Source organism: Musca domestica, unplaced genomic scaffold, assembly GCF_030504385.1.
Source record: "Musca domestica strain aabys unplaced genomic scaffold, Musca_domestica.polishedcontigs.V.1.1 4, whole genome shotgun sequence".
Classification (NCBI taxonomy): Eukaryota; Metazoa; Arthropoda; class Insecta; order Diptera; family Muscidae; genus Musca; species Musca domestica.
Window position 1 is genome coordinate 1,700,187 of NW_026712328.1, and position 26,156 is coordinate 1,726,342.

The 26,156-nt window shown below is 32.9% G+C and overlaps 1 protein-coding gene across 4 annotated transcripts in view; it reads left to right on the forward strand.

The window, feature by feature from the left end:
* Positions 1–26,156, forward strand: part of LOC101899591 (tyrosine kinase receptor Cad96Ca) — a 569,779-nt gene that overhangs the window by 57,684 nt on the left and 485,939 nt on the right. For all 4 annotated transcript variants that reach the window (XM_059126617.1, XM_059126620.1, XM_059126619.1 and 1 more), the window contains one exon: positions 3,137–3,273. In XM_059126617.1, the coding sequence (XP_058982600.1) occupies positions 3,137–3,273 (137 nt within the window). The remainder of the gene's footprint in view (positions 1–3,136; positions 3,274–26,156) is intronic.

A 26,156-nucleotide genomic window follows, 5' to 3' on the forward strand; every position in this document is an offset into this window, starting at 1 on the left:
ACAAAAGCATAAGATATGTAATTTACGGAATTTAATGAGTTTAAGTAATTAATGAAACGAATTTTAAGTTATTTGTTTGTGTATATAAATTTATTACTTTGCAATGTTGAAAATATTGAGAAGGGGTGTCAATTTATTGGATGTGTAAACGTAGTATGAATTAATATGTACCATCACTGTTCGTTTAACATCCCTGTATAAAGTACTTTTATTTGCATTCATGTATTTAGTATGAATATTGTAAAAGCGCATTCTTTCTTTCAATAAACGATTGTCATCTCAACAAACAACACCTTCTAGAGGTGGAGTTTTATAGAATATTTTTTGAAGAGACTACAAGACGTTGATTTTTAAAGAATATTTATATCATTTTATCAATCCCATCAATATGGGTATCAAATGAAAGGGTTCAACAAGCAGAATACAATATACTATAAAAATTGAAATCCATGATGGCGGCCGCTACCAAATGGCTGATAACAATTTTTTATCTATTCCACCAATATGGGTATTAAATAAAAGGGCATGACAAGAAGAATACATTATACTATACAAGTTCAATGTTTAAGATGGCGCAGCCACTAAATGGCGTATAATAACATTTAAATTTAGAAATTGCATCTGAAATTCTGGTATCTGATTAATCCAGCCTGATTCCACCCCCCAAGTCAAGATTTTGTATCGTGTTAAGGATTGTGTGGCGTTAGGGTGGCTAAAATTGTCAACCGTTTAAATGTCCATTACTCGTGGGAACAAAATGGTACAAAAATATAAAATATGAATTAAACAGAATGCGAAATAAAAACTAAAAACTATAAAATAAAATATAGGTAAAAACTTTTTAAGTTAAAAGGTTTTATGTTAAATATACATTGCAATGTTTGAGATAAATGTACTGAAAACCAAAAAGTAATAGACTTGACTAAAATAAAACCGTGGGGCACGTCAATTCTCTATAATATGCATATGCAATTGAAGTGCCCCTCGGTTTTATTTTAGTCAAGTCTATTATTTTTTGGTTTTTAGTACATTTATCTCAAACATTGCAATGTATATTTCACGTAAAACCTTTTAACTTAAAAAGTTTTTTACCTATTTCTTATTATAGAATATTTTTTGAAGAGCCTACAAGACGTTGCTTTTTAGAGAATATTTCTTAAAAAGCCTTCGATACGTGGATTTTTTAAAAAATATTTTCTGAAGAGCCTTTGATACGTGGATTTTTTAAAAAATATTTTCTGAAGAGCCTTCGTTACGTGGATTTTTAAAAAAAAATATTTTCTGAAGAGCCTTTGATACGTGGATTTTTTAAAAAATATTTTCTGAAGAGCCTTCGTTACGTGGATTTTTTAAAAAAATATTTTCTGAAGAGCCTTCGAGACGTGGATTTTTATAGAATATTTTTTGAGGAGCCTATTAGCCGTGGTATATTGCAATACCTAAATATATCAAAATAACTACAAACATATTTAAGGTATTGAGATAATGGTTTAAATAAAAATTATTAATAAGTGGCCCGCCAAAAATCAATAATTTTTTATAGATATATGTGAATCAAAAGGAAATTAGAAAAAATTAGAAACTTTCTCATTCACTATCGAAATTGAACTAATATTTTTGGGGAGAGTAAAAATTGTAAAGAATTATTAAACAATATTTTATTGGAATAGCTAATATGGTATAATAAAATTTTATTTTTTTATAAACGAAATATGGACTATTTACTTGATCAAGTTGAAATAAGTCATATGGTCATATATGACCAAAAGAAATTTGGAAAGCACTGATCGATTTCTGTATCATTAACATTATCTTGTTTTTGAATTTTAGACCTTGAAACAGAATAATTAGCGTAGTCAGAGCCAGATCCCGATTTTTTAAATTTTAAGCTTATTTTTCGAGTTCTTCAAACTCATCAACTCAGATGTAATCCATTGCGACTTATTTGAACTCCGGTTCTAATTTTTTGGAAACATTCATTTATGTATTTATTTAACTTTTCATAAAATTTCTCGATTATAAATTAAAATTCAGTATAACTTTTGCAAGTTCATAGAGAGACCCAATCTGCAGAAGACAGTAGTGAATTTAATTTACGAAAATTCGTTTTTTATAGTTCAGAAGAGTTCTAATGGAAATATAATTTTATAAATTTTAAGGATTCATTGAGCTGCTATTAGACATAGATGTATAGAATTTAGGCTAATGCAATCTTCGGGAGTTGATTGATAAATCGAAGTATTGCGCGGTGTTAGCAGGAAGGAAACAAAAAATTATTAATCAGTAATAAAATATTTTATTCTACAGATTTCAAAATTAATGCCGCTGCGTTATATCTCCTTACGGTGCATTCAATAAAGTACTCTAGAATTTTTCTTTTAGTTGAAGACTTTGAGCCTGAAAAAAGGATGCAACCTGTCACCTTTTTTTTTTGATTGATTGATTTTCTATTTCTTTTAAGAGAAAACAATTAAGTTGCAATGACCGTTCACTTTTTCGGAACCGATACCAATATCAAAAGACAAAGTTTACGGGTTTTAAAATTGTTATTAGAAGTTATATCATCATTTCTTATGAATGGTCAAAATGCAAAATTTTGTTTTGCTTTGCAACTTAATTGTTGATTGTTTCGTTTGTTATGACGAAGATTGAGTTTCATTTTACAATTTCTTTTTGGTAATTTTGTATTGGATATGCAACATTTTTGTATGTAGCTTTCGAGCTTCGTCATATTCAATTCATAAATAAAGCATTTCCAATGACCACCAGAAGCCTATCCCAAAATGTTTCTTCAATTTGCAGAACTCGGTGAGTTCTTAATTGAAAATGTGGTGGTAGTCTTTGAAATATTTCGTTATAATGATTTTTGGAAAAGACAAGTAAGTTTGATTCTCATTCAGTTATGAATGCTCGACACTTATGTAGCGTGCTTTTCATCAAAGTCGTTAAAAGCTAAAAAGCCAAATAATCGTTCCTTTCGCCGGGATGAAATCATCATATTTATAGCGATCAGCAAATATATGGAAAACTTTGCTCTCTTTAATAGAGAGTTATATAAAATTAAAAAATCATCTGAATAAATCTTTGACAATAACAAAATAAATAATAATGATAATTTATTTATTTTATGTTACAGATCAGAATCGACGAATATACATGGTGTCGCCATGAATACTCAACACAATAAAAATCGAAGAGTCCAGAATCAAATATGCCGATTCCTCATAATAACATTGATTTTTTTTGGGTTAAGTGACACGATTTTTAAAAAAGGTAAGGTTTATATGTATTTTAACGTATATGATCAAAGTGTGTGCGATATTACAATATGCATTTTTCTCAATTTTTTTTTAACGATAACGAAAATTAAAATTTGTTTAATAATTCACTTCAAAAATTAACTTAATAATTTGGTTACTGGCTTTAGTCAAGCAATACAACCAGTAACCAACCCACATTTAAAATTAGGGAATAAATATGACATTTTTCACAATCCGTTCGAAATTTTGGGTACAACCATCAATGTTTCTAATATCTGGAGGTATATTTCTGGGGGTTTATCCAAAACGGGAACCTACATTGACCTATTTTCAGAAAGGTAGGAACCTATGGCCAAGTTCACACACAAAAACCTAATCTTAGATTAACCATTAAAAAATATGTCTAAAATTATCATTATACCTGTACGCGGAATAATATACGCACTGTTTGACTATTTTTACTACATTGCTTTATTCATATAAAATAGTTCTTAAGTTCTACTTATGATAATTTTCCTTAACCTAGTCTAGCATAAAGTGTAAGAGAGAGAGAGAAATATAGAGATACAAATGTACACATGCCTGTGCACCATGCCGCCATAAATCTTAGGAAGTTCATAAAACATGCATAGCTATCTCACTTGTGGCAAGCAAACATGCTACACTTGCTTATCAGTCTGAGTAAAGATTACATCCCGTTATATTACTCCTTTTTTATTCCTGTTACCTCCATGGAGTGTTGATGTATGCTAACAGGCACTAATATCTCCGCCAGGTGCGATCTTTGTCGCTGGTTAAATTGCATATTTGTATCATGTAGCCGACCTCCAACTCTTATAATGCCGTCTTTATCAAGAAACGGATATACACTTGCAATTCCGCTGTTTCTGCTTACTAACTCCTCGTCTTTCAGTGCTCATCGTTCTTTGGGCGTTGAATTATTGCCTTTTCGGCCTTCTCCAATTCTACAACTGTTAGTGTTAACGAATTTGGTTTCCTTCAACAAATCGCAAAACGTAGGCAACAACTCTCCTTAGCTTAGACCGTTATTGCGTCCAAAAATGTATTATATTATTCTCAGCTGTATTTACTAATACTTGTCGCTCTTGTTGTAAAATTGACGGCCATTTCTCCGAAGTTTTTTGGAGCCATGTAGGACCCTCCAGCAAATACTGTCTCCTTCTATAGATAATACTCGTCTAGAGCCAAGATCGGCTGGATTTTCTTTAGTTGGTACATAGCTCCATTGTTCGCTAATTTCATCCACCTTGTTTCGGATGAATCTATTGGAGTTCTGTTATTTATCCAACTCAAAACTATTGTATAGTCGCCCCATGCATTAATTGTAAAGTTATGTCGCATGTTACATACAAACCGTTTTAACAGATATGTCAATATATGCACAAAGCTCCAACTTCGGCAAAGTTTTTCTGTTCTTAATTGGATTCACCTTCGCTTTTGATGTCAGTAAATGTTCGTTACCATTGCACTTAACATATACCACAGCCGCATAAGCTTTTTCCGACGCATCCGAGAAACAGTTCAGTTTAAAGAACTCATTTCTTGCTGTTGACAACCATCGTGGCATCCATAGCGCATTCAGAGTTGGAATCGCGTTGAAGAACTCCTTCCATTCTGCTGCTATCTCTGCTGGAATTGTTTCATCCCAGCATAACTTCTGCATCAGCAATTTTGCTATAAATGTCACTGGTGTCAGCCATTCCGACATTTCCTAGAACTTCATTTCAAATTTGAATTCATCTCTGACTGAAACCCATAAAACGGCTAACGTTTTTATAGACTCGTCATCCTCAATTTTCAGCACCTCATTGTTTCCTTTTTCTGACACGAAATTTAAGATTTGATGATATCTAATATATCTCTTTGCTGTTTGGGCCCTGTACACATAATGTCCTTCGTGTATTACAGATTGGTGGGACAGGTAAAATCTTTCCTCAGCATCTGCTGGCACCTTTTCCATATTACCCAATTCCTCGTATTCCTTCATAAATTTTCTGTAGAAGTCCCGCAGTTCAGGATTACGGCGTAGTTTCTTCTCCATTGAAAGTAGTGACCTGTCCGTTTTCAGCGGTAATTTCACCACTATTTTGCCATCATCTTCTACCAAGGGTGATTCCTCATACATACACCAGTTATCTTCAACTGACATCTCCGCTGCTCTTTCCACTTCCTCTAGCTCCCAAAACCTTTTTCACAGTTGTATGATATATTCGGGATTTTCCAGACAAAATCCAACCAAGTTTGGGTTTTTTGCAGAGGGTTCTTTGTTTTTTCTTTGGCCTTCTTCCATGATCTCAGAATACAGATTGCCGCCGATGATTACATACACTCTGTCAGACTTATTAAACAAGGGATCAGCTAATGAACAGTTGCTCCAATCTTCTGTATTGATATCAAATGACTCTGGCTGGGCACTAATGATCTGTCTTTCTACACGTTTACGTGTAGTAGCGAATTATGTCTTTCATTGCACGTATCACATCGTCTGTTGCTGAAACATTTGTTATCTATTCTATGACTCAGACCGAAGTAGCATATTCGTTTTCCATCATTTCATGTCATGGATAAACATTTTCTGCATTTTAGCATTTTGTGTCTTAATCCATTACATTGTTATACATTTTTTTCGAATTTTATTTCATTGTTTGCCGTAAAAGATTCGCCTGCCGTAAAAGACAACGTCAAATATTGTTGTTCCAAAATTTTTTATTTATATATTTCTCTTGGCTTTCTTACTTGCTGTTTGTACAGCCTTAATCCATTTCTGTCAAATTTCCTTAAAATGACCCTTGCGAAAAATATTTTGGTGTTTTCCTATACGGTTGATGGATTTAAGGCCTTGAATGCTATTCTTTGTTGTGTCCAGCATCTGCTTCACGCTCTTGGTGGACTCACTATCCCTTGTTGGCTGATCCAAAATGTCACCATCTTATTTAATAGCACCTTCCGATTCTCGTATGTTTCTTTCAACAACTGTAGCGCCTCTTCATAAGTTTTATTCTGCGTCCTTAGATGTTGTATTATATGACTCGCCTCTCCTTTTACCGCCGCCTTTAGCTTATGCATTTTTCCACGTTGGTGTAGTACGGTGCATCGTGCACTAGGCTCTTGAAAAGATCGTGAAACGGTTCTCATTCACTTATATCGCCACTGAATGTGGGAACTCCAATTTCCCTTTTATTGATGATGCTGTACGGCTGCTCCACCCTTTCTGCTATTTTTGACTGAGCTTCACTGCTCGCTGCTAACCTTTTGGACTTCTTCATTAACAGTCGTCTCCATTGTTCATGAATTTCTGGATCTTTTCGCAGTCGTCACAATTTTTTCGATTAAGTTAAATGCGTTCTCTACCTCCTCCATAGTCTATCCATCATTATCATGGTATATTCCATATCTCGTATGATCCCTCTAGCCTCTAACTCGGTCTTGGTCGATGCCGAGCTTTCAAACGAATCGTCCTCATGGGAGTATGACCCCACAGTCACATCCCTTTTGTCTGACGCCATTTTGCCCAGATTTGAAGCCCCCCGTCGTTTTTTCTCGTCATCACCGCCGTTTCTTTCGCCGAAATCTCTTTTTGACTCTGCATACTAGAGAAATTCCTTTATCATCTTTGTTATCTACCTCCACTATTTTATTCTCTGATCCAGTTTCTTCAGCTTCTGTTAATTCTTCCAATAGCAATTTTTTGGGATCTTAATTCTGCGGTTTGAATTTCGTTAATTAATTATTAATTGCCCGCATCACTTCTCAGGTGTAGCCGTATATATCCTTTTCGTAATAATAATATTTGGAAGGATTCGATATCAAAATCTCGTGATTTTTTAGGAAAATATCCCATTTTCCTCTAGCAGTTCTTTCCATTATGGACATGCGGATTGTATCTTTCTGCTGCTGCTTAATTTTCACCAGAATGTCGACTATGTCTCTTTGATTCTCAATAATAGTTTCAGTTTTGCCTAGATTATTATATGTTTCATTTATTTTGTTGGTTCTTTTATTATTTTTTAGGTTGATGCTCGATGGACCAGATGTACGCGGAATAATATACGCACCGTTTGACTATTGTTACTACACTGTTTTATTTATTTAAAATAATTCTTAAGTTCTACTTATGATAATTTCTCTTAGTAAAGACCAGCACAAGACGAATTGTATGAATTATGCTTTTTTCACACTGACTTTGTCGGCAATGACAACCAACAACATCCCCCATTTTGATTCATGTGTGTCATTGTCTAAGGTTCGATCGTGGCATGGCTGACTCGAATATTTGGTGTTCTCCATAAATGCATGGTGTCGACGATGACATCGAACCATGTCGTCGTCATAATTGTGTGTTATTTGTGTACGTGTGCCTAACCCATTAACGCCGGCTTCCTTGTTTGTGGGAGAAAAATGTTGAAACTTAGGGGAGGATGCCATATTCCGCGCACAAAAATTCAGCCCCCTATCTCTACCCCTTGCTCGTGCAGGGGTGGTGCGTTTTCGCATCCGTCGGCGTTACTGAGTACAATTTTAGTACTAGAAAATGTTTTAATAAATTAATAGCATTGTAAAGGAAAATACATGAATTAAGTTGGAATTTTAATAAAATTACTCAAAAATTAGACGATAATATTAAAAAATAATGAAGTAATACATGTTCCAAAGGTTGCACGTTATCATACCCTCCACCTTGGAAAGGAGGGTATATTAACTTTATCATTTCGTTTGTAACATCCCTAAATATTCGTTGAAGACCCCATAGAGTATATATATTCATAATTAGCACAAAATTCGAAGTCGAATTAACGATGCCCGTCCGTCTGTCTATCTGTCAGTTGAAATCAAGATACAGCCCCATTATTTGACGTACAGCGTCAAAATTTAGCAGAAAAATTTGTATTGTGTCTAGGATGGTTGGTATTGAAAATGATATATATCCGTCCACGTTTTGGTATAGTCCCCATATAACGGTACTCGCCGAAATTGAATATTTTGATGATTTTAGCCACACTTTTCGATGGAATTGTCTGAAAATCAAAACAATGAGTTCCTTGTGAGTACTATACCCTCTGAAAGAGAATTGTCTTTATAGGTACACAATATCGTATATCGCCCCATATATCGGCACCTTCCGATATTCGATATCTTAAATTTTTTTGAAAATTTCCTAATTTGTTTCATATGGTGGAGGGTATTCAAAGTTCGGTCCGGCCGAACTTACTGCTTTTTGACTTTTTCTAATTATGAATATTGGAGCAAATTTGTTTGAGAATATAGCAACGCTAATGGGATTTGAGATTTATTTATTACTATACTATACTTTTTATAGTAGTTAAATAGCTTAATTTAACAAATTTACAATATATATTCGAATATACGTGCTGGATGTTGGTAAGTCGGAAAAGTAACATAAAAGATCGAAAACATGATACAAAACGACCAATTTTATTTATGTCTCTTTTTCGCTTTTCTGCAACGTCAGTCTTATGACTAAGAGGGTAATGTCATTTGATACAAAGAAAATATTTTACCTTATAAAAAGAGAAAGAATCATCCAATTGAAAATCTATGGTAACTGTAATTAACGGATCAGATTTGAATATAGCTCCCATACAAGGTGTCGTCCGATTTCATAAGTAGTGCACAATACATAAGTAGTGCACAATACAATACAATACAAATGCGTAAAATCCGTCCGAATCAAATCATTTTAGGTACACGCAGCCAGGTTCGGTCTAGAAGTATATCTGGAAATCGGTTCATATTTCGATGCTCCCATATATATTTTCGTCCAATTTAAATTTTATTGTGCGGCACATGTTTAATATGTATCCAATATGGATGGATTTTGACACATCCGAGTGAATTCAACCCTGAAGCAAGTACTTCTAATTTGGTGAAAATCGGTATAGATATAGTTATAGCTCCCATATATATGATTCATCCGATTTGGGATTAAGTCCCTCACATTCGTAATGTGCACAAATATAATTCAAAAACATTTCTGACAAATTTCATCGAGATCGGTTAAGATTTGAATATAGATTCCATATATTTCTTCATACAATTTCATATTTATTGTGCACCAAATATGTAATTTTAGGTCAAGTTGGCTGGATTTTGGTACATTCAACGGAATTTATCCTGGAGCAAATACGACACTTGTTGAAACTCTGTTCCCATATATATACATAATCTCTTCAGATATTTTTTAAGCGAAATGATGCATTAAAGAGATCGTGACAGAGAGCAGACGGTGTGACAGCTATTTTGATTGGGAGCGCTTCATTAGCGTTCGTACATATGGTTAACCGAAAATACTTTTCTTATTAAAAAAGTACCCATTAGCGCCGACGGGTGCGAAAACGCACAACACGTATATATGCAAAGACGTTTATATGTACAATTTTGAAAATTTTATGAGTTAAATATAGGGCAAAGGGCTATCGATCCATACCAATACATATTTAAAAAATATTATTTTTCTATATATTTTCTTTGTATATTTTATATATGTAGGGATGCTCAAAACAAAAAATTAATGTGTATTGGTGCGAGAGAGTGAACGTCCACTCAATGAAATTTCATGAGTTGTTGGCGCCAACTAATGCATAATGATATTATTATTATTACAGTGTACTAGCATATTATAGGGGGAAATGTCTTGTTTTGTATAAATACAAACATATAAATTTAATTTTAATTCAACTAAAAACATAAATAAAAAATTAATTTAAATGTAAAAAAAACAATTCACTGATTAATTTAAAAATAATCGATACAAAAGTAGTTAAATAAAAAATGGAGATTTAAGGCTTTTAAAGCAGGAAACGCTTAATAAAAATATTAATATTTACATTTAAAAAATTGTTAAAATGACATCTCAATACGTCATATTTTTTATTTTGCCACAAAAATGCATTGAATATTATCAAAAGCATTTTTAACCATAAAATATGATTGTAGCATTCTGGCATGTAGTTAAGCTGAAATAAAATAATGCAAATGAAACTATTGTTTCGCTAAGTGCATCTACGGTAGCAATGCGTGCAGTCACACACGTCTTCATTCGTCGGTGTCTCATCGACGACTGATTCTTATTCTCATTGCGAGTTCGTGTTGGTTTTATACTTTTTCGTTCGAGGCTGCCCATAGCTGTATTATAGGGTTATTTTTTGCATGTGGGAAAACCTGCACTTGACGATGCGTTTATCATCATGTAGGTGACGTCTGATGAAAAAACAGCCAAAGTCAAATAAATAGACCCATCCATCTACTATATATACCAAGAAACATAAAAGCGATATCAAATATGAAACCGTTTCTATGCATGCTAAAAAACACCTCTATTTTTGGTGCGTTTTCGCACCCGTCGGCGTTAATGGGTTAAATTGAGAGAGGATGTGTGTGTTACTTTCGACGGCGAGGATGTGTTTTTGTGTTTGCTCTAATTTTGAAGTAACAAACACCGCGTAAATATAAAATTTAATACCAAACCAATAATTAAAAAATATTCTTTTTATTATTAGATGAGGGCAGATATGATTCTTATTCAATAACAAAATATGCATAGACATCAACAAATGAATAGAAAAAAAATGGAAAATATACTAGGCAATCCCAATTTATTGTTTACGTGAAATAAAGTAGCACTCGTTTTCATTTACACCTCAGTACTGGAGGCAAAACAACATAATAAAAAGAACAAAACGCGTTTTTATTAAGAAAATTTGTCATGGTTGTTATGGTTTTTTTTAATAAAGATTGACATTTTTGATTGTTTCGTCAATAATCACGGGTGAGCCAATTAGAAGTCCCTGAAATATGTTAGTAATTCCAAGAAATACTTTATTACAAAACTGTTTTTTTTTTTTTCATATATCGGAAAAACAGGTAGCGATTGCGCTTTGCCTTCGTTACGTTTGTATCTTTTTCGTTGGCAATTGTTTCATATTTGTTGTTATTTTTTTATAACATTTTTGTGTGACACACTATTCAACATCCCCTTATATTTGTCATTACATGTTATGACGATGGGTTTGAGTATGACCGACATCGAGCATTTGGTTGGATGTCACGTACTGTTATGCGTTTGATCAAACAAAGCACAACATGACGAGCGTTTTCTCACCATGGCATAAATAGAGAAAATTGTCACATTTGCAGCCCTTTAATAGAGAGATATAAATGTTCACATGTCTGTGCACCATGCCGGTATAAATCCTAGGGGAGGTCATAAAACATGCGTAGCTATTTCACTTGTGGAAAGCAAACATGGTACACTTGTTTATCAGTCTGAGTAAAGATTACATCCCGTAATCTAAATCAAGCATACCACACGCAGCAATTGAATTTATTGGGTTGTTTTAAATTCTTGTGGATGTTTGAATTTCTTATTTATCAAGGTGCATATATAATAGATCAAGGAATGTTTGAATTTTTCTTTAGAGGCACAAGCTGTGCACCATTTTTGTATTCAATTTTTAGAGAAGAACGTTTGTCGAAAAACATTCCAAATTACTCTATGTTATCTATATTTGCCTGATTTTTGCGCTGGTGTATTGCGCTTATGTAAGTCTTCGTTCAGACATATTTACAGTATATTTTGTGACACTTATGTATTGAAGTTTCTACCCTGGGCAAGATTTGAATCATAGAGCAAAAGTGGCGTGTCAGTCAATTTTCAAGAAAATTCACATGATAGTAAATATTACGTAAAGAATTGTACCAAGAATGATATGCTGTATGCTATAAATAAGGGTTCAAAGGCTGTGTTGACTATCGAAGTTTCATTTAACTGCATTGTTTTCGCCAAGTGAAGGTTTTTCAACAATGAACACAACAATTAAAGTAATAATAAATTCAAATTCCAATGTGAAGTTGAGCTTACTGTGGTAGAATACTGGAAATTAGCTTGACCAAATGACGGAATTCGCGAATTTTGAGAAAAATCAGCACTCTTTGGAGGAGCATTGTTTTATTATCTGGATATTTTTGACAATAGCTAAGCGCACTGGTTTCAGCTAGTGATGGTTATTATGCCATCTTAGTCACATTACATCTCATCAATATTGATAATACCGGAAATAGAATTCTCAGGAAGGAAAATGTATAAGGTAGTAGTCTATTTCAACAAACTGAACTATGCTACCGTTCCCTGTAGGTATCATATGCCGGTGATGAGTTAGGTATTAACCAATCTTGGAGGAAATAAAATGCATCTGTATCAGACGTAAAGAGTGGTTTCCAGATACCTCTTGGGGAAGAAGGTATGGAATAAACTTTATTCTATATTTTAACGTTAAATACGAATTTAATATGTTTGTTTGTTCGGGTTAAAATTGTCTGATCGTTTTATACCAACTTTTAAAAGTGATGATAACATTTTTCCCAAAATACCGAATATCTGGAGGTACATTTATATGGAGGCCATAAGAAAACGTGGACCTATATAGACATTGTTCTGCTACAGGAGATAGAACCCGTTAAAAACATTATGTATAGAATTTTTAACAATTCTGTTAGAAAATGCTATCTAAATCGTAAATGTACCGATTATTGGGAAGTACCGTTATATGCATGCTACACGAAAACGTGGACCGATATAGACAACGTTAAGCCACAAGCGAATATCGAAGGGTCTGTTTTTTGGTCTATAAGAAAACGTGGGCCTATGTAGACAAAGCTCCGTCACAGTACTAAAACCCGTTACACTCGCAATGCGCCGAAATTTAAATAACTCCGTTAGAAATTTACAGTTATGTGGGGGACATACGAACACTTGACCGACATGACCCATTTACGAACCAAACTGCAACATGTTTGTAAAGTTTTAGCCTTCTTTTTTAATTAATTCGAAAGATAGAGTGATCACAACAGACAAACGAAAAGATGGCTAAACCGACTCGGAATCGCCTATGTTTGTTAGCGGTTCAATCAAGACTGACTTTACTTAAAATCTAAACATGATATCTCAAATTAATTTTAAAGTTTCACTGTTTATTGCGAAAGTTGCGTGTTAACGCCGTCAGCAATATCAACGGAAAAGTTTTGTAATTTGGTTTTAAGATTTGATTCTTTGTTATATCCTACAATACTATGTGTTCAGAGAACATAGATAAAAGGTTAAGAAACATTCTCATGTGACTTAATTTTTGAACGGTCTAAAAATAATAATATTAGAAAAAGAAACCATATGTAAGCGATTCTGCGGCCTTGTAGCTCTGCGGCAGCGCAGATAGTAATCTATTTTTAACGATTAGAAATTCCAAGCGGCCATAAAATATATTTGTGTGCACTAATAATAAAGGATAAATAAAGTCCACACATACAGATAGAGATGCGCTCAGTAGGTAGCACGCACTTAAGTGTTGGGACACAAGATCCCTCCCAGCGTGCCCTTAGAATATATAAGAAAGATTGTGTGTCCGCGATTAGGTTAAGTCAGAATAGTTTAGGTAGCACTTAAGTAAGAAATATTCTTTAATAAAATCAGATTTGAAAATACATTATAACCAGCCGGTTGCGTGTTTTTATTTCACCGCTAACACTATGTGTTGGTGTATTATAAGTTTGATTGGGCCAAAAATTATGTAACACTTCGAAATATTTGTCGCTGACATAGGAAACTATATATGGATCCTACCCTATCCTATATGCATGTCCGTTCGTCTGTCCATGTTAATTTGTATTCACGCTATAGGTTGCAAGTTTGGCCCGATCTTCACGAAATTGAAAATGGAGTTGGGGTTAGGGTCAGAATAGAAGACAATTTGCTTTTGGAGATGATCGCAAATAATTTTGGGGTTGAATTGGACCAAAACAGAACATATTCCTGATTTTGCAGTTGCTGTACAAGCCACATTTAAGGATAGGGCTGGGCAAAAGCATACAAATTTGAATGGTCATCAGACAATACTTAGCAGGTAAAATAGACCATAACTTATATGTAAGCATATGAGAAGTTTTCCATTCAACTGCGAATATTTTTAATCCCGGCGAATGCAAAAACACACGAACAGGTCACTTCTGACCATTATAATGATGCTGAGAGACAAGGTATCGAATATATCGCAAAGTAGGTACACTATATCTAAAAGAAATAGGTCTTTGTAATTCCGCTTATGAGTCAAGAATCGCTGGACTGATTTTGACAATGTTCACCAATTTGAAATGACGTCTTGCCAGAAAAGGACAAAATCTAAGAAAATTGCGTAAGAATATGGAAATAAAAAAGTGAATATGTTTTGTTACACCCACTGTTTGTCTGTTGCATGAAACACTTTTTTAACCTTAGTATTCTGCTTGGTGAATATTTATGACCAATGCCATTATTAACCTTTGTAATTTTATTTGTTCGCAAACAAAGATTCAACAGCTGAAATGTATAGTGTTGTAAAATGATCAAATTTCATACGACTTCACTACACCACAAAAATATGTCAGAGCATTTCAATCTGTATTCTACAATAAATTGTACGACCAGTTAAGATAAACCATGCGCTAAACAAATCGCTATTTATCGAAAAATAATACAATATTTACATGGAATAAAAATAAATGAAAATAGTTTTTTTTTACTTTGTCCAATGATTGCACGAATAAACATGGTTTATCTATGTGAATAGGTACATTATACTCTGCGCCCTCTTGATAAATTCCCTGCACCAACGTAAAAACTTAAGATCCACCAAGGCTAAAATAAAATGGAAATCCCATCACACTTAATAAGACATGTGGATTTTGACCTTCGACAAAAGTCACAATGAAGTTTCGTTTTATTAAGTGCTAGAACATCAAAGTGAACTTGCCATAACGCCTCAAATACAAACAGAAATTACTTAATAAAAGTAAGAAATTATTAATCACAGTAAAAAGTCATTCTTTGCTGAATTATCAGATTAATCATTGTAAATTATTTGTTAATAATTTAACGCGAGTAAGAGAGACAAAAAAGTGCATTTTAATTCGTTTTATAAAATATTGAAACAAGTTATTTTATCGTTTTTAAAGGAAATTGTGGTAAAATCCTTTTATTTTATCTAAGGATGGTCGCAATATACTTTAGATTGGGAAACCAAGATTGAATTTTCATTGCGGCTGAAAATCACCCACTGATGGTAACACCAATTTATCCCGCTTCTGCATTTAATTCCAAAAGCTCTTTAACATTAAACCCATCGAACGAAACAAACAGATTTGCAATAATTTCATCTACTGCCGTTTATGTCGTATGCAGTTTATATCAATCTTTACAATGAGAATAATCAAAGAAATAAATGTAGAAATCAATGAAGGACATATTTATTCTATGAGCACATGTTAAAAATACACGTTGTCGACATGGTAGAAGAATATAGGTAGACGCATCGACGCAGCTGCTGGGGCAATGAACTGTCAAACCAATTTTGGAATTGAAAATTTTGAATGAAAAATTATTTAAATTTGTAAAAATTGTTTAATTCGCGAGTTATAATAACCTCCGAATGACGTCGTATAAGAAAACATTTAAAAATCTTCTTATATTTGAAAAAACATTTAATTTTTTTTGACATATCAATGCTCCCAAGCTTTGATGCATCTACCTGTATTCTTCTGCCATGCGTTGCCGACAATAACCACGTTTTTCTACTGTGCACACGTGGTAAAGCTAGAATTAAAAAAGAAAAAAAAAAGTCAATTACCGTTTAATGTCCAGCCGGTTATAAACTATAGCAGAGTTATAGGCGCGATAATTTTTCAACAAAAGTATGCTGTATAAAACCTTTCTACACACAAAAAAATGCTAGCAAAATAGAAGTCAATCGCATGACACAAAATTAAAAATTTTATAACAAATATTCAAAAAAAAATCATAAAATTAACACGAATTTCAATACGATCGCCTAAAAAGAGAAAAAGAAAATATATACAAATATAAATAATGATGGAATAAATCATGTTAATATACATAAAAATGAACCAAATGTTAACAATTTTAAAAATAAGTGAAATCTTAAATTAAAAAAATATGTATATAAAAATTAATTATTTAATATGGGCTGAGTAAATTTATAAGGTAGCATTAATAATTTTTGGGGTGTTTCCGTAAGAATATCTAATTGGCACTGGAAGCACCATGGTAGACTAAATCATGTCTTCAGGGGTGGGTCTTAACCAAAGAGGCGTCACAATCAAGCCTCGTAAAATTGGAATTCTGATGAATGTATATTTTGAATTAAAAGGCTACAAAAAAAAAAAAAAAAAGTATACATCCGCTTCCTCCTTTCGTTTTCAATAATTTTCATATAAAATTCTTAAATTTAAATAACCGTTACAAACCAACCCACATCACAAATGAAATGTTAGTCCAAACATTACAAAGTAAATTGAATAATATTAGAAAAATTTGTAAGTATATATAATATATATTATATATATATATATATATATATATTAAGGGTGTTATTCATTCTACTGTTTTTCTTTCCTTCCGTTTCTGAGGCATCTAAATGAAAATTTTCATCTACATCCATTCTGCACTTTTCTTTCTTTACGGATAACAACAATACGATTTTGCACTATATTATCCTTCATTCCGAACACCGAAAAAATAGTAAAAAAAATTAGTTTGGCCGGGCTGAACTTAGGGTAAAGGAAAGACTTTTATATAAAAGTCTCTGAATTCAAGAGTGTTTCACTTTAAACTTTATGTACCAGTAAGGACGTTTGCATAATGCAGTAAAACTTATCAAAAAAAAGGGGGACCTTTATAGGCAATTTTATACTTCAACAATTTTCATCTATCAAATATTCTTAAATTTTACATTTGGAACAATTTCGTGGGTAAATTTTACTAGAATTATCAAAATACGAAATATCGGTGGGTATCGTTATATGTGCGCTATAGGAAAACGTGGACCTAAATATTCAATGTTCTGCCACCGCGCTATAACCCTTTATGAATACAACTTCCAATTATTATCAAATTATTATTATTATCAAACGCTCTAGAACCCATTACAAATACCAATTTTTAGACAATTTCATAGGAAATGTGGCAAAAATCATCAAAATACCGTATATAGGGAGTTACAGTTGTTCGGGGGCTATGCCAAAACATGGACCTATACATACAATGTATCGCCACACGATTTAGAACCCATCATGACCTATAAATATCAAGTTTTAGACAAATCCGTGGAAAAATGTGTCAAAAATCATCAAACAAAACCAAAACACTATACCAAAACGTTAACCGATACATCTCATTTTCAATACTAACCAGACACAATACAAATTGTTCTGCTAAATTTTGACGCTCTACGTCAAATAATGTGAGCTGTATCGTGATTTCAACAGACAGACGGACATTGTTAAATCGACATAGAGTCTTATGCTAATTATGAATATATATATTTTATCATAGACCACGATGATTATTTAGGGATGTTACAAACGGAATGACAAAGTTAATATATCCTCCTTTCCAAGGTGGAGGGTATAATAAAAGGATTCAACTTGTTTTCAACTTCATTTGTTCACGGTTGAGTAAATATTCCCCTTAGTCAAGAGAATGTTTACATAATATTTTTGTGTTTTACATAATATTTGGTAATTAATGTTATTTTTAATGCGCAATGCTTATACAGGGTGAGATAAAAACTGCAATAAAGTCAAACGCCATATTTTAGAATAAGTTTTGCTTTGTTATCATAATACTTATATTTCCTAATTTGTTTCATATGGTGGAGGGTATTCAAAGTTCGGTCCGGCCGAACTTACTGCTTTTTGACTTTTTCTAATTATGAATATTGGAGCAAATTTGTTTGAGAATATAGCAACGCTAATGGGATTTGAGATTATTTATTACTATACTATACTTTTTATAGTAGTTAAATAGCTTAATTTAACAAATTTACAATATATATTCGAATATACGTGCTGGATGTTGGTAAGTCGGAAGAGTAACATAAAAGATCGAAAACATGATACAAAACGACCAATTTTATTTATGTCTCTTTTTCGCTTTTCTGCAACGTCAGTCTTATGACTAAGAGGGTAATGTCATTTGATACAAAGAAAATATTTTACCTTATAAAAAGGGAAAGAATCATCCAATTGAAAATCTATGGAAACTGTAATTAACGGATCAGATTTGAATATAGCTCCCATACAAGGTGTCGTCCGATTTCATAAGTAGTGCACAATACAATACAATACAAATGCGTAAAATCCGTCCGAATCAAATCATTTTAGGTACACGCAGCCAGGTTCAGTCTAGAAGTATATCTGGCAATCGGTTCAGATTTCGATGCTCCCATATATATTTTCGTCCAATTTAAATTTTATTGTGCGGCACATGTTTAATATGTATCCAATATGGATGGATTTTGACACATCCGAGTGAATTCAACCCTGAAGCAAGTACTTCTAATTTGGTGAAAATCGGTATAGATATAGTTATAGATTTGGGGTTTAAGTCCCTCACATTCGTAATGTGCACAAATATAATTCAAAAACATTTCTGACAAATTTCATCGAGATCGGTTAAGATTTGAATATAGATTCCATATATTTCTTCATACAATTTCATATTTATTGTGCACCAAATATGTAATTTTAGGTCAAGTTGGCTGGATTTTGGTACATTCAACGGAATTTATCCTGGAGCAAATACGACACTTGTTGAAACTCTGTTCCCATATATATATATAATCTCTTCAGATATTTTTTAAGCGAAATGATGCATTAAAGAGATCGTGACAGAGAGCAGACGGTGTGACAGCTATTTTGATTGGGAGCGCTTCATTAGCGTTCGTACATATGGTTAACCGAAAATACTTTTCTTATTAAAAAAGTACCCATTAGCGCCGACGGGTGCGAAAACGCACAACACGTATATATGCAAAGACGTTTATATGTACAATTTTGAAAATTTTATGAGTTAAATATAGGGCAAAGGGCTATCGATCCATACCAATACATATTTAAAAAATATTATTTTTCTATATATTTTCTTTGTATATTTTATATATGTAGGGATGCTCAAAACAAAAAATTAATATGTATTGGTGCGAGAGAGTGAACGTCCACTCAAAGAAATTTCATGAGTTGTTGGCGCCAACTAATGCATAATGATATTATTATTATTATTACAGTGTACTAGCATATTATAGGGGGAAATGTCTTGTTTTGTATAAATACAAACATATAAATTTAATTTTAATTCAACTAAAAACATAAATAAAAAATTAATTTAAATGTAAAAACAAAACAATTCACTGATTAATTAAAAAAAAACGATACAAAAGTAGTTAAATAAAAAATGGAGATTTAAGGCTTTTAAAGCAGGGAACGCTTAATAAAAATATTAATATTTACATTAAAAAAATTGTTAAGAATAACGTCTCAATACGTCATATTTTTTTATTTTGCCACAAAAATACATTGAATATTATCAAAAGCATTTTTAACCATAAAATATGATTGTAGCATTCTGGCATGTAGTTAAGCTGAAATAAAATAATGCAAATGAAACTATTGTTTCGCTAAGTGCATCAACGGTAGCAATGCGTGCAGTCACACACGTCTTCATTCGTCGGTGTCTCATCGACGACTGATTCTTATTCTCATTGCGAGTTCGTGTTGGTTTTATACTTTTTCGTTCGAGGCTGCCCATAGCTGTATTATAGGGTTATTTTTTGCATGTGGGAAAACCTGCACTTGACGATGCGTTTATCATCATGTAGGTGACGTCTGATGAAAAAACAGCCAAAGTCAAATAAATAGACCCATCCATCTACTATATATACCAAGAAACATAAAAGCTATATCAAATATGAAACCGTTTCTATGCATGCTAAAAAAACACCTCTATTTTTGGTGCGTTTTCGCACCCGTCGGCGTTAATGGGTTAAATTGAGAGAGGATGTGTGTGTTACTTTCGACGGCGAGGATGTGTTTTTGTGTTTGCTCTAATTTTGAAGTAACAAACACCGCGTAAATAAAAAATTGAATACCAAACCAATAATTTAAAAATATTCTTTTTATTATTAGATGAGGGCAGTCTGAGTAAAGATTACATCCCGTAATCTAACTCAAGCATACCACACGCAGCAATTGAATTTATTGGGTTGTTTTAAATTCTTGTGGATGTTTGAATTTCTTATTTATCAAGGTGCATATATTATAGATCAAGGAATGTTTGATTGTCTTCTTGTAATTTTTCTTTAGAGGCACAAGCTGTGCACCATTTTTGTATTCAATTTTTAGAGAAGAACGTTTGTCGAAAAACATTCCAAATTACTCTATGTTATCTATATTTGCCTGATTTTTGCGCTGGTGTATTGCGCTTATGTAAGTCTTCGTTCAGACATATTTACGGTATATTTTGTGACACTTATGTATTGAAGTTTCTACCCTGGGCAAGATTTGAATCATAGAGCAAAAGTGGCGTGTCAGTCAATTTTCAAGAAAATTCACATGATTTTCCAGATTTTCTGGGAACCTCCTCGGTGTTATTAGTAAAGATTGATGCGAAGGTTTTATTTGATGTGGCCATATCGGTAGTAAATATTACGTAAAGAATTGTACCAAGAATGATATGCTGTTGGACTCGAGCCATTATGTTGTTCGATCTTGTAGTACGTCTTCCGATTTAAAAAGAAATGTTTCATTCAAGAAATAGCTACAAAGGGATTGTGTCAGCGTTTTTTTTTTTTCCAAAAATGTAGCTTGGGCTATAAACAAAAACCTAAAAATAAGTGTTCAAAGGCTGTGTTGACTATCGAAGTTTCATTTAACTGCATTTTTTTCGCCAAGTGAAGGTTTTTCAACAATGAACACAACAATTAAAGTAATAATAAATTCAAATTCCAATGTGAAGTTGAGCTTACTGTGGTAGAATACTGGAAATTAGCTTGACCAAATGACGGAATTCGCAAATTTTGAGAAAAATCAGCACTCTTTGGAGGAGCATTGTTTTATTATCTGGATATTTTTGACAATAGTTAAGCGCACTGGTTTCAGCTAGTGATGGTTATTATGCCATCTTAGTCACATCAATATTGATAATACTGGAAATAGAATTCTCAGGAAGGAAAATGTATAAGGTAGTAGTCTATTTCAACAAACTGAACTCTGCTACCGTTCCCTGTAGGTATCATATGCCGGTGATGAGTTAGGTATTAACCAATCTTGGAGGAAATAAAATACATCTGTATCAGACGTAAAGAGTGGTTTCCAGATACCTCTTGGGGAAGAAGGTATGGAATAAACTTTATTCTATATTTTAACGTTAAATACGAATTTAATATGCTTTTGTTCGGGTTAAAAATTGTCTGATCGTTTTATACCAACTTTTAAAAGTGATGATAACATTTTTCCCCAAAATACCGAATATCTGGAGGTACATTTATATGGAGGCTATAAGAAAACGTGGACCTATATAGACATTGTTCTGCTACAGGAGATAGAACCCGTTAAAAACATTATGTATAGAATTTTTAACAATTCTGTTAGAAAATGCTATCTAAATCGTAAATGTACCGATTATTGGGAAGTACCGTTATATGCATGCTACACGAAAACGTGGACCGATATAGACAACGTTAAGCCACAAGCGAATATCGAAGGGTCTGTTTTTTGGTCTATAAGAAAACGTGGGCCTATGTAGACAAAGCTCCGTCACAGTACTAAAACCCGTTACACACGCAATGCGCCGAAATTTAAATAACTCCGTTAGAAATTTACAGTTATGTGGGGGACATACGAACACTTGAGTTAAATATAGGGCAAAGGGCTATCGATCCATACCAATACATATTTAAAAAATATTATTTTTCTATATATTTTCTTTGTATTATAGCAGGGATGCTCAAAACAAAAAATGAATGTGTATTGGTGCGAGAGAGTGAACGTCCACTCAAAGAAATTTCATGAGTTGTTGGCGCCAACTAATGCATAATGATATTATTATTATTACAGTGTACTAGCATATTATAGGGGGAAATGTCTTGTTTTGTATAAATACAAACATATAAATTTAATTTTAATTCAACTAAAAACATAAATAAAAAATTAATTTAAATGTAAAAACAAAACAATTCACTGATTAATTAAAAAAAAAAACGATACAAAAGTAGTTAAATAAAAAATGGAGATTTAAGGCTTTTAAAGCAGGGAACGCTTAATAAAAATATTAATATTTACATTAAAAAAATTGTTAAGAATAACGTCTCAATACGTCATATTTTTTTATTTTGCCACAAAAATGCATTGAATATTATCAAAAGCATTTTTAACCATAAAATATGATTGTAGCATTCTGGCATGTAGTTAAGCTGAAATAAAATAATGCAAATGAAACTATTGTTTCGCTAAGTGCATCAACGGTAGCAATGCGTGCAGTCACACACGACTTCATTCGTCGGTGTCTCATCGACGACTGATTCTTATTCTCATTGCGAGTTCGTGGTGGTTTTATACTTTTTCGTTCGAGGCTGCCCATAGCTGTATTATAGGGTTATTTTTTGCATGTGGGAAAACCTGCACTTGACGATGCGTTTATCATCATGTAGGTGACGTCTGATGAAAAAACAGCCAAAGTCAAATAAATAGACCCATCCATCTACTATATATACCAAGAAACATAAAAAACAACATAATAAAAAGAACAAAACGCGTTTTTTTATATGGAGGCTATAAGAAAACGTGGACCTATATAGACATTGTTCTGCTACAGGAGATAGAACCCGTTAAAAACATTATGTATAGAATTTTTAACAATTCTGTTAGAAAATGCTATCTAAATCGTAAATGTACCGATTATTGGGAAGTACCGTTATATGCATGCTACACGAAAACGTGGACCGATATAGACAACGTTAAGCCACAAGCGAATATCGAAGGGTCTGTTTTTTGGTCTATAAGAAAACGTGGGCCTATGTAGACAAAGCTCCGTCACAGTACTAAAACCCGTTACACACGCAATGCGCCGAAATTTAAATAACTCCGTTAGAAATTTACAGTTATGTGGGGGACATACGAACACTTGAGTTAAATATAGGGCAAAGGGCTATCGATCCATACCAATACATATTTAAAAAATATTATTTTTCTATATATTTTCTTTGTATTATAGCAGGGATGCTCAAAACAAAAAATGAATGTGTATTGGTGCGAGAGAGTGAACGTCCACTCAAAGAAATTTCATGAGTTGTTGGCGCCAACTAATGCATAATGATATTATTATTATTACAGTGTACTAGCATATTATAGGGGGAAATGTCTTGTTTTGTATAAATACAAACATATAAATTTAATTTTAATTCAACTAAAAACATAAATAAAAAATTAATTTAAATGTAAAAACAAAACAATTCACTGATTAATTAAAAAAAAAAACGATACAAAAGTAGTTAAATAAAAAATGGAGATTTAAGGCTTTTAAAGCAGGGAACGCTTAATAAAAATATTAATATTTACATTAAAAAATTGTTAAGAATAACGTCTCAATACGTCATATTTTTTATTTTGCCACAAAAATGCATTGAATATTATCAAAAGCATTTTTAACCATAAAATATGATTGTAGCATTCTGGCATGTAGTTAAGCTGAAATAAAATAATGCAAATGAAACTATTGTTTCGCTAAGTGCATCAACGGTAGCAATGCGTGCAGTCACACACGTCTTCATTCGTCGGTGTCTCATCGACGACTGATTCTTATTCTCATTGCGAGTTCGTGTTGGTTTTATACTTTTTCGTTCGAGGCTGCCCATAGCTGTATTATAGGGTTATTTTTTGCATGTGGGAAAACCTTCACTTGACGATGCGTTTATCATCATGTAGGTGACGTCTGATGAAAAAACAGGCAAAGTCAAATAAATAGACCCATCCATCTACTATATATACCAAGAAACATAAAAGCGATATCAAATATGAAACCGTTTCTATGCATGCTAAAAAACACCTCTATTTTTGGTGCGTTTTCGCACCCGTCGGCGTTAATGGGTTAATTGAGAGAGGATGTGTGTATTACTTTCGACGGCGAGGATGTGTTTTTGTGTTTGCTCTAATTTTGAAGTAACAAACACCGCGTAAATATAAAATTTAATACCAAACCAATAATTAAAAAATATTCTTTTTATTATTAGATGAGAGCAGATATGATTCATATTCAATAACAAAATATGCATAGACATCAACAAATGAATAGAAAAAAATGGAAAATATACTAGGCAATCCCAATTTATTGTTTACGTGAAATAAAGTAGCACTCGTTTTCATTTACATCTCAGTGCTGCAGGCAAAACAACATAATAAAAAGAACAAAACGCGTTTTTATTAAGAAAATTTGTCATGGTTGTTATGGTTTTTTTTTAATAAAGATTGACATTTTTGATTGTTTCGTCAATAATCACGGGTGAGCCAATTAGAAGTACCTGAAATATGTTAGTAATTCCAAGAAATACTTTATTACAAAACTGTTTTTTTTTCATATATCGGAAAAACAGGTAGCGATTGCGCTTTGCCTTCGTTACGTTTGTATCTTTTTCGTTGGCAATTGTTTCATATTTGTTGTTATTTTTTATAACATTTTGTATGACACATTATTCAACATCCCCTTATATTTGTCATTACATGTTATGACGATGGGTTTGAGTATGACCGACATCGAGCATTTGGTTGGATGTCACGTACTGTTATGCGTTTGATCAAACAGAGCACAACATGACGAGCGTTTTCTCACCATGGCATAAATAGAGAAAATTGTCACATTTGCAGCCCTTTAATAGAGAGATATAAATGTTCACATGTCTGTGCACCATGCCGGTATAAATCCTAGGGGAGGTCATAAAACATGCGTAGCTATTTCACTTGTGGAAAGCAAACATGGTACACTTGTTTATCAGTCTGAGTAAAGATTACATCCCGTAATCTAAATCAAGCATACCACACGCAGCAATTGAATTTATTGGGTTGTTTTAAATTCTTGTGGATGTTTGAATTTCTTATTTATCAAGGTGCATATATAATAGATCAAGGAATGTTTGATTGTCTTCTTGTAATTTTTCTTTAGAGGCACAAGCTGTGCACCATTTTTGTATTCAATTTTTAGAGAAGAACGTTTGTCGAAAAACATTCCAAATTACTCTATGTTATCTATATTTGCCTGATTTTTGCGCTGGTGTATTGCGCTTATGTAAGTCTTCGTTCAGACATATTTACGGTATATTTTGTGACACTTATGTATTGAAGTTTCTACCCTGGGCAAGATTTGAATCATAGAGCAAAAGTGGCGTGTCAGTCAATTTTCAAGAAAATTCACATGATAGTAAATATTACGTAAAGAATTGTACCAAGAATGATATGCTGTATGCTATAAATAAGGATTCAAAGGCTGTGTTGACTATCGAAGTTTTATTTAACTGCATTGTTTTCGCCAAGTGAAGGTTTTTCAACAATGAACACAACAATTAAAGTAATAATAAATTCAAATTCCAATATGAAGTTGAGCTTACTGTGGTAGAATACTGGAAATTAGCTTGACCAAATGACGGAATTCGCGAATTTTGAGAAAAATCAGCACTCTTTGGAGGAGCATTGTTTTATTATCTGGATATTTTTGACAATAGCTAAGCGCACTGGTTTCAGCTAGTGATGGTTATTATGCCATCTTAGTCACATTACATCTCATCAATATTGATAATACCGGAAATAGAATTCTCAGGAAGGAAAATGTATAAGGTATCCCTGTAGGTATCATATGCCGGTGATGAGTTAGGTATTAACCAATCTTGGAGGAAATAAAATACATCTGTATCAGACGTAAAGAGTGGTTTCCAGATACCTCTTGGGGAAGAAGGTATGGAATAAACTTTATTCTATATTTTAACGTTAAAT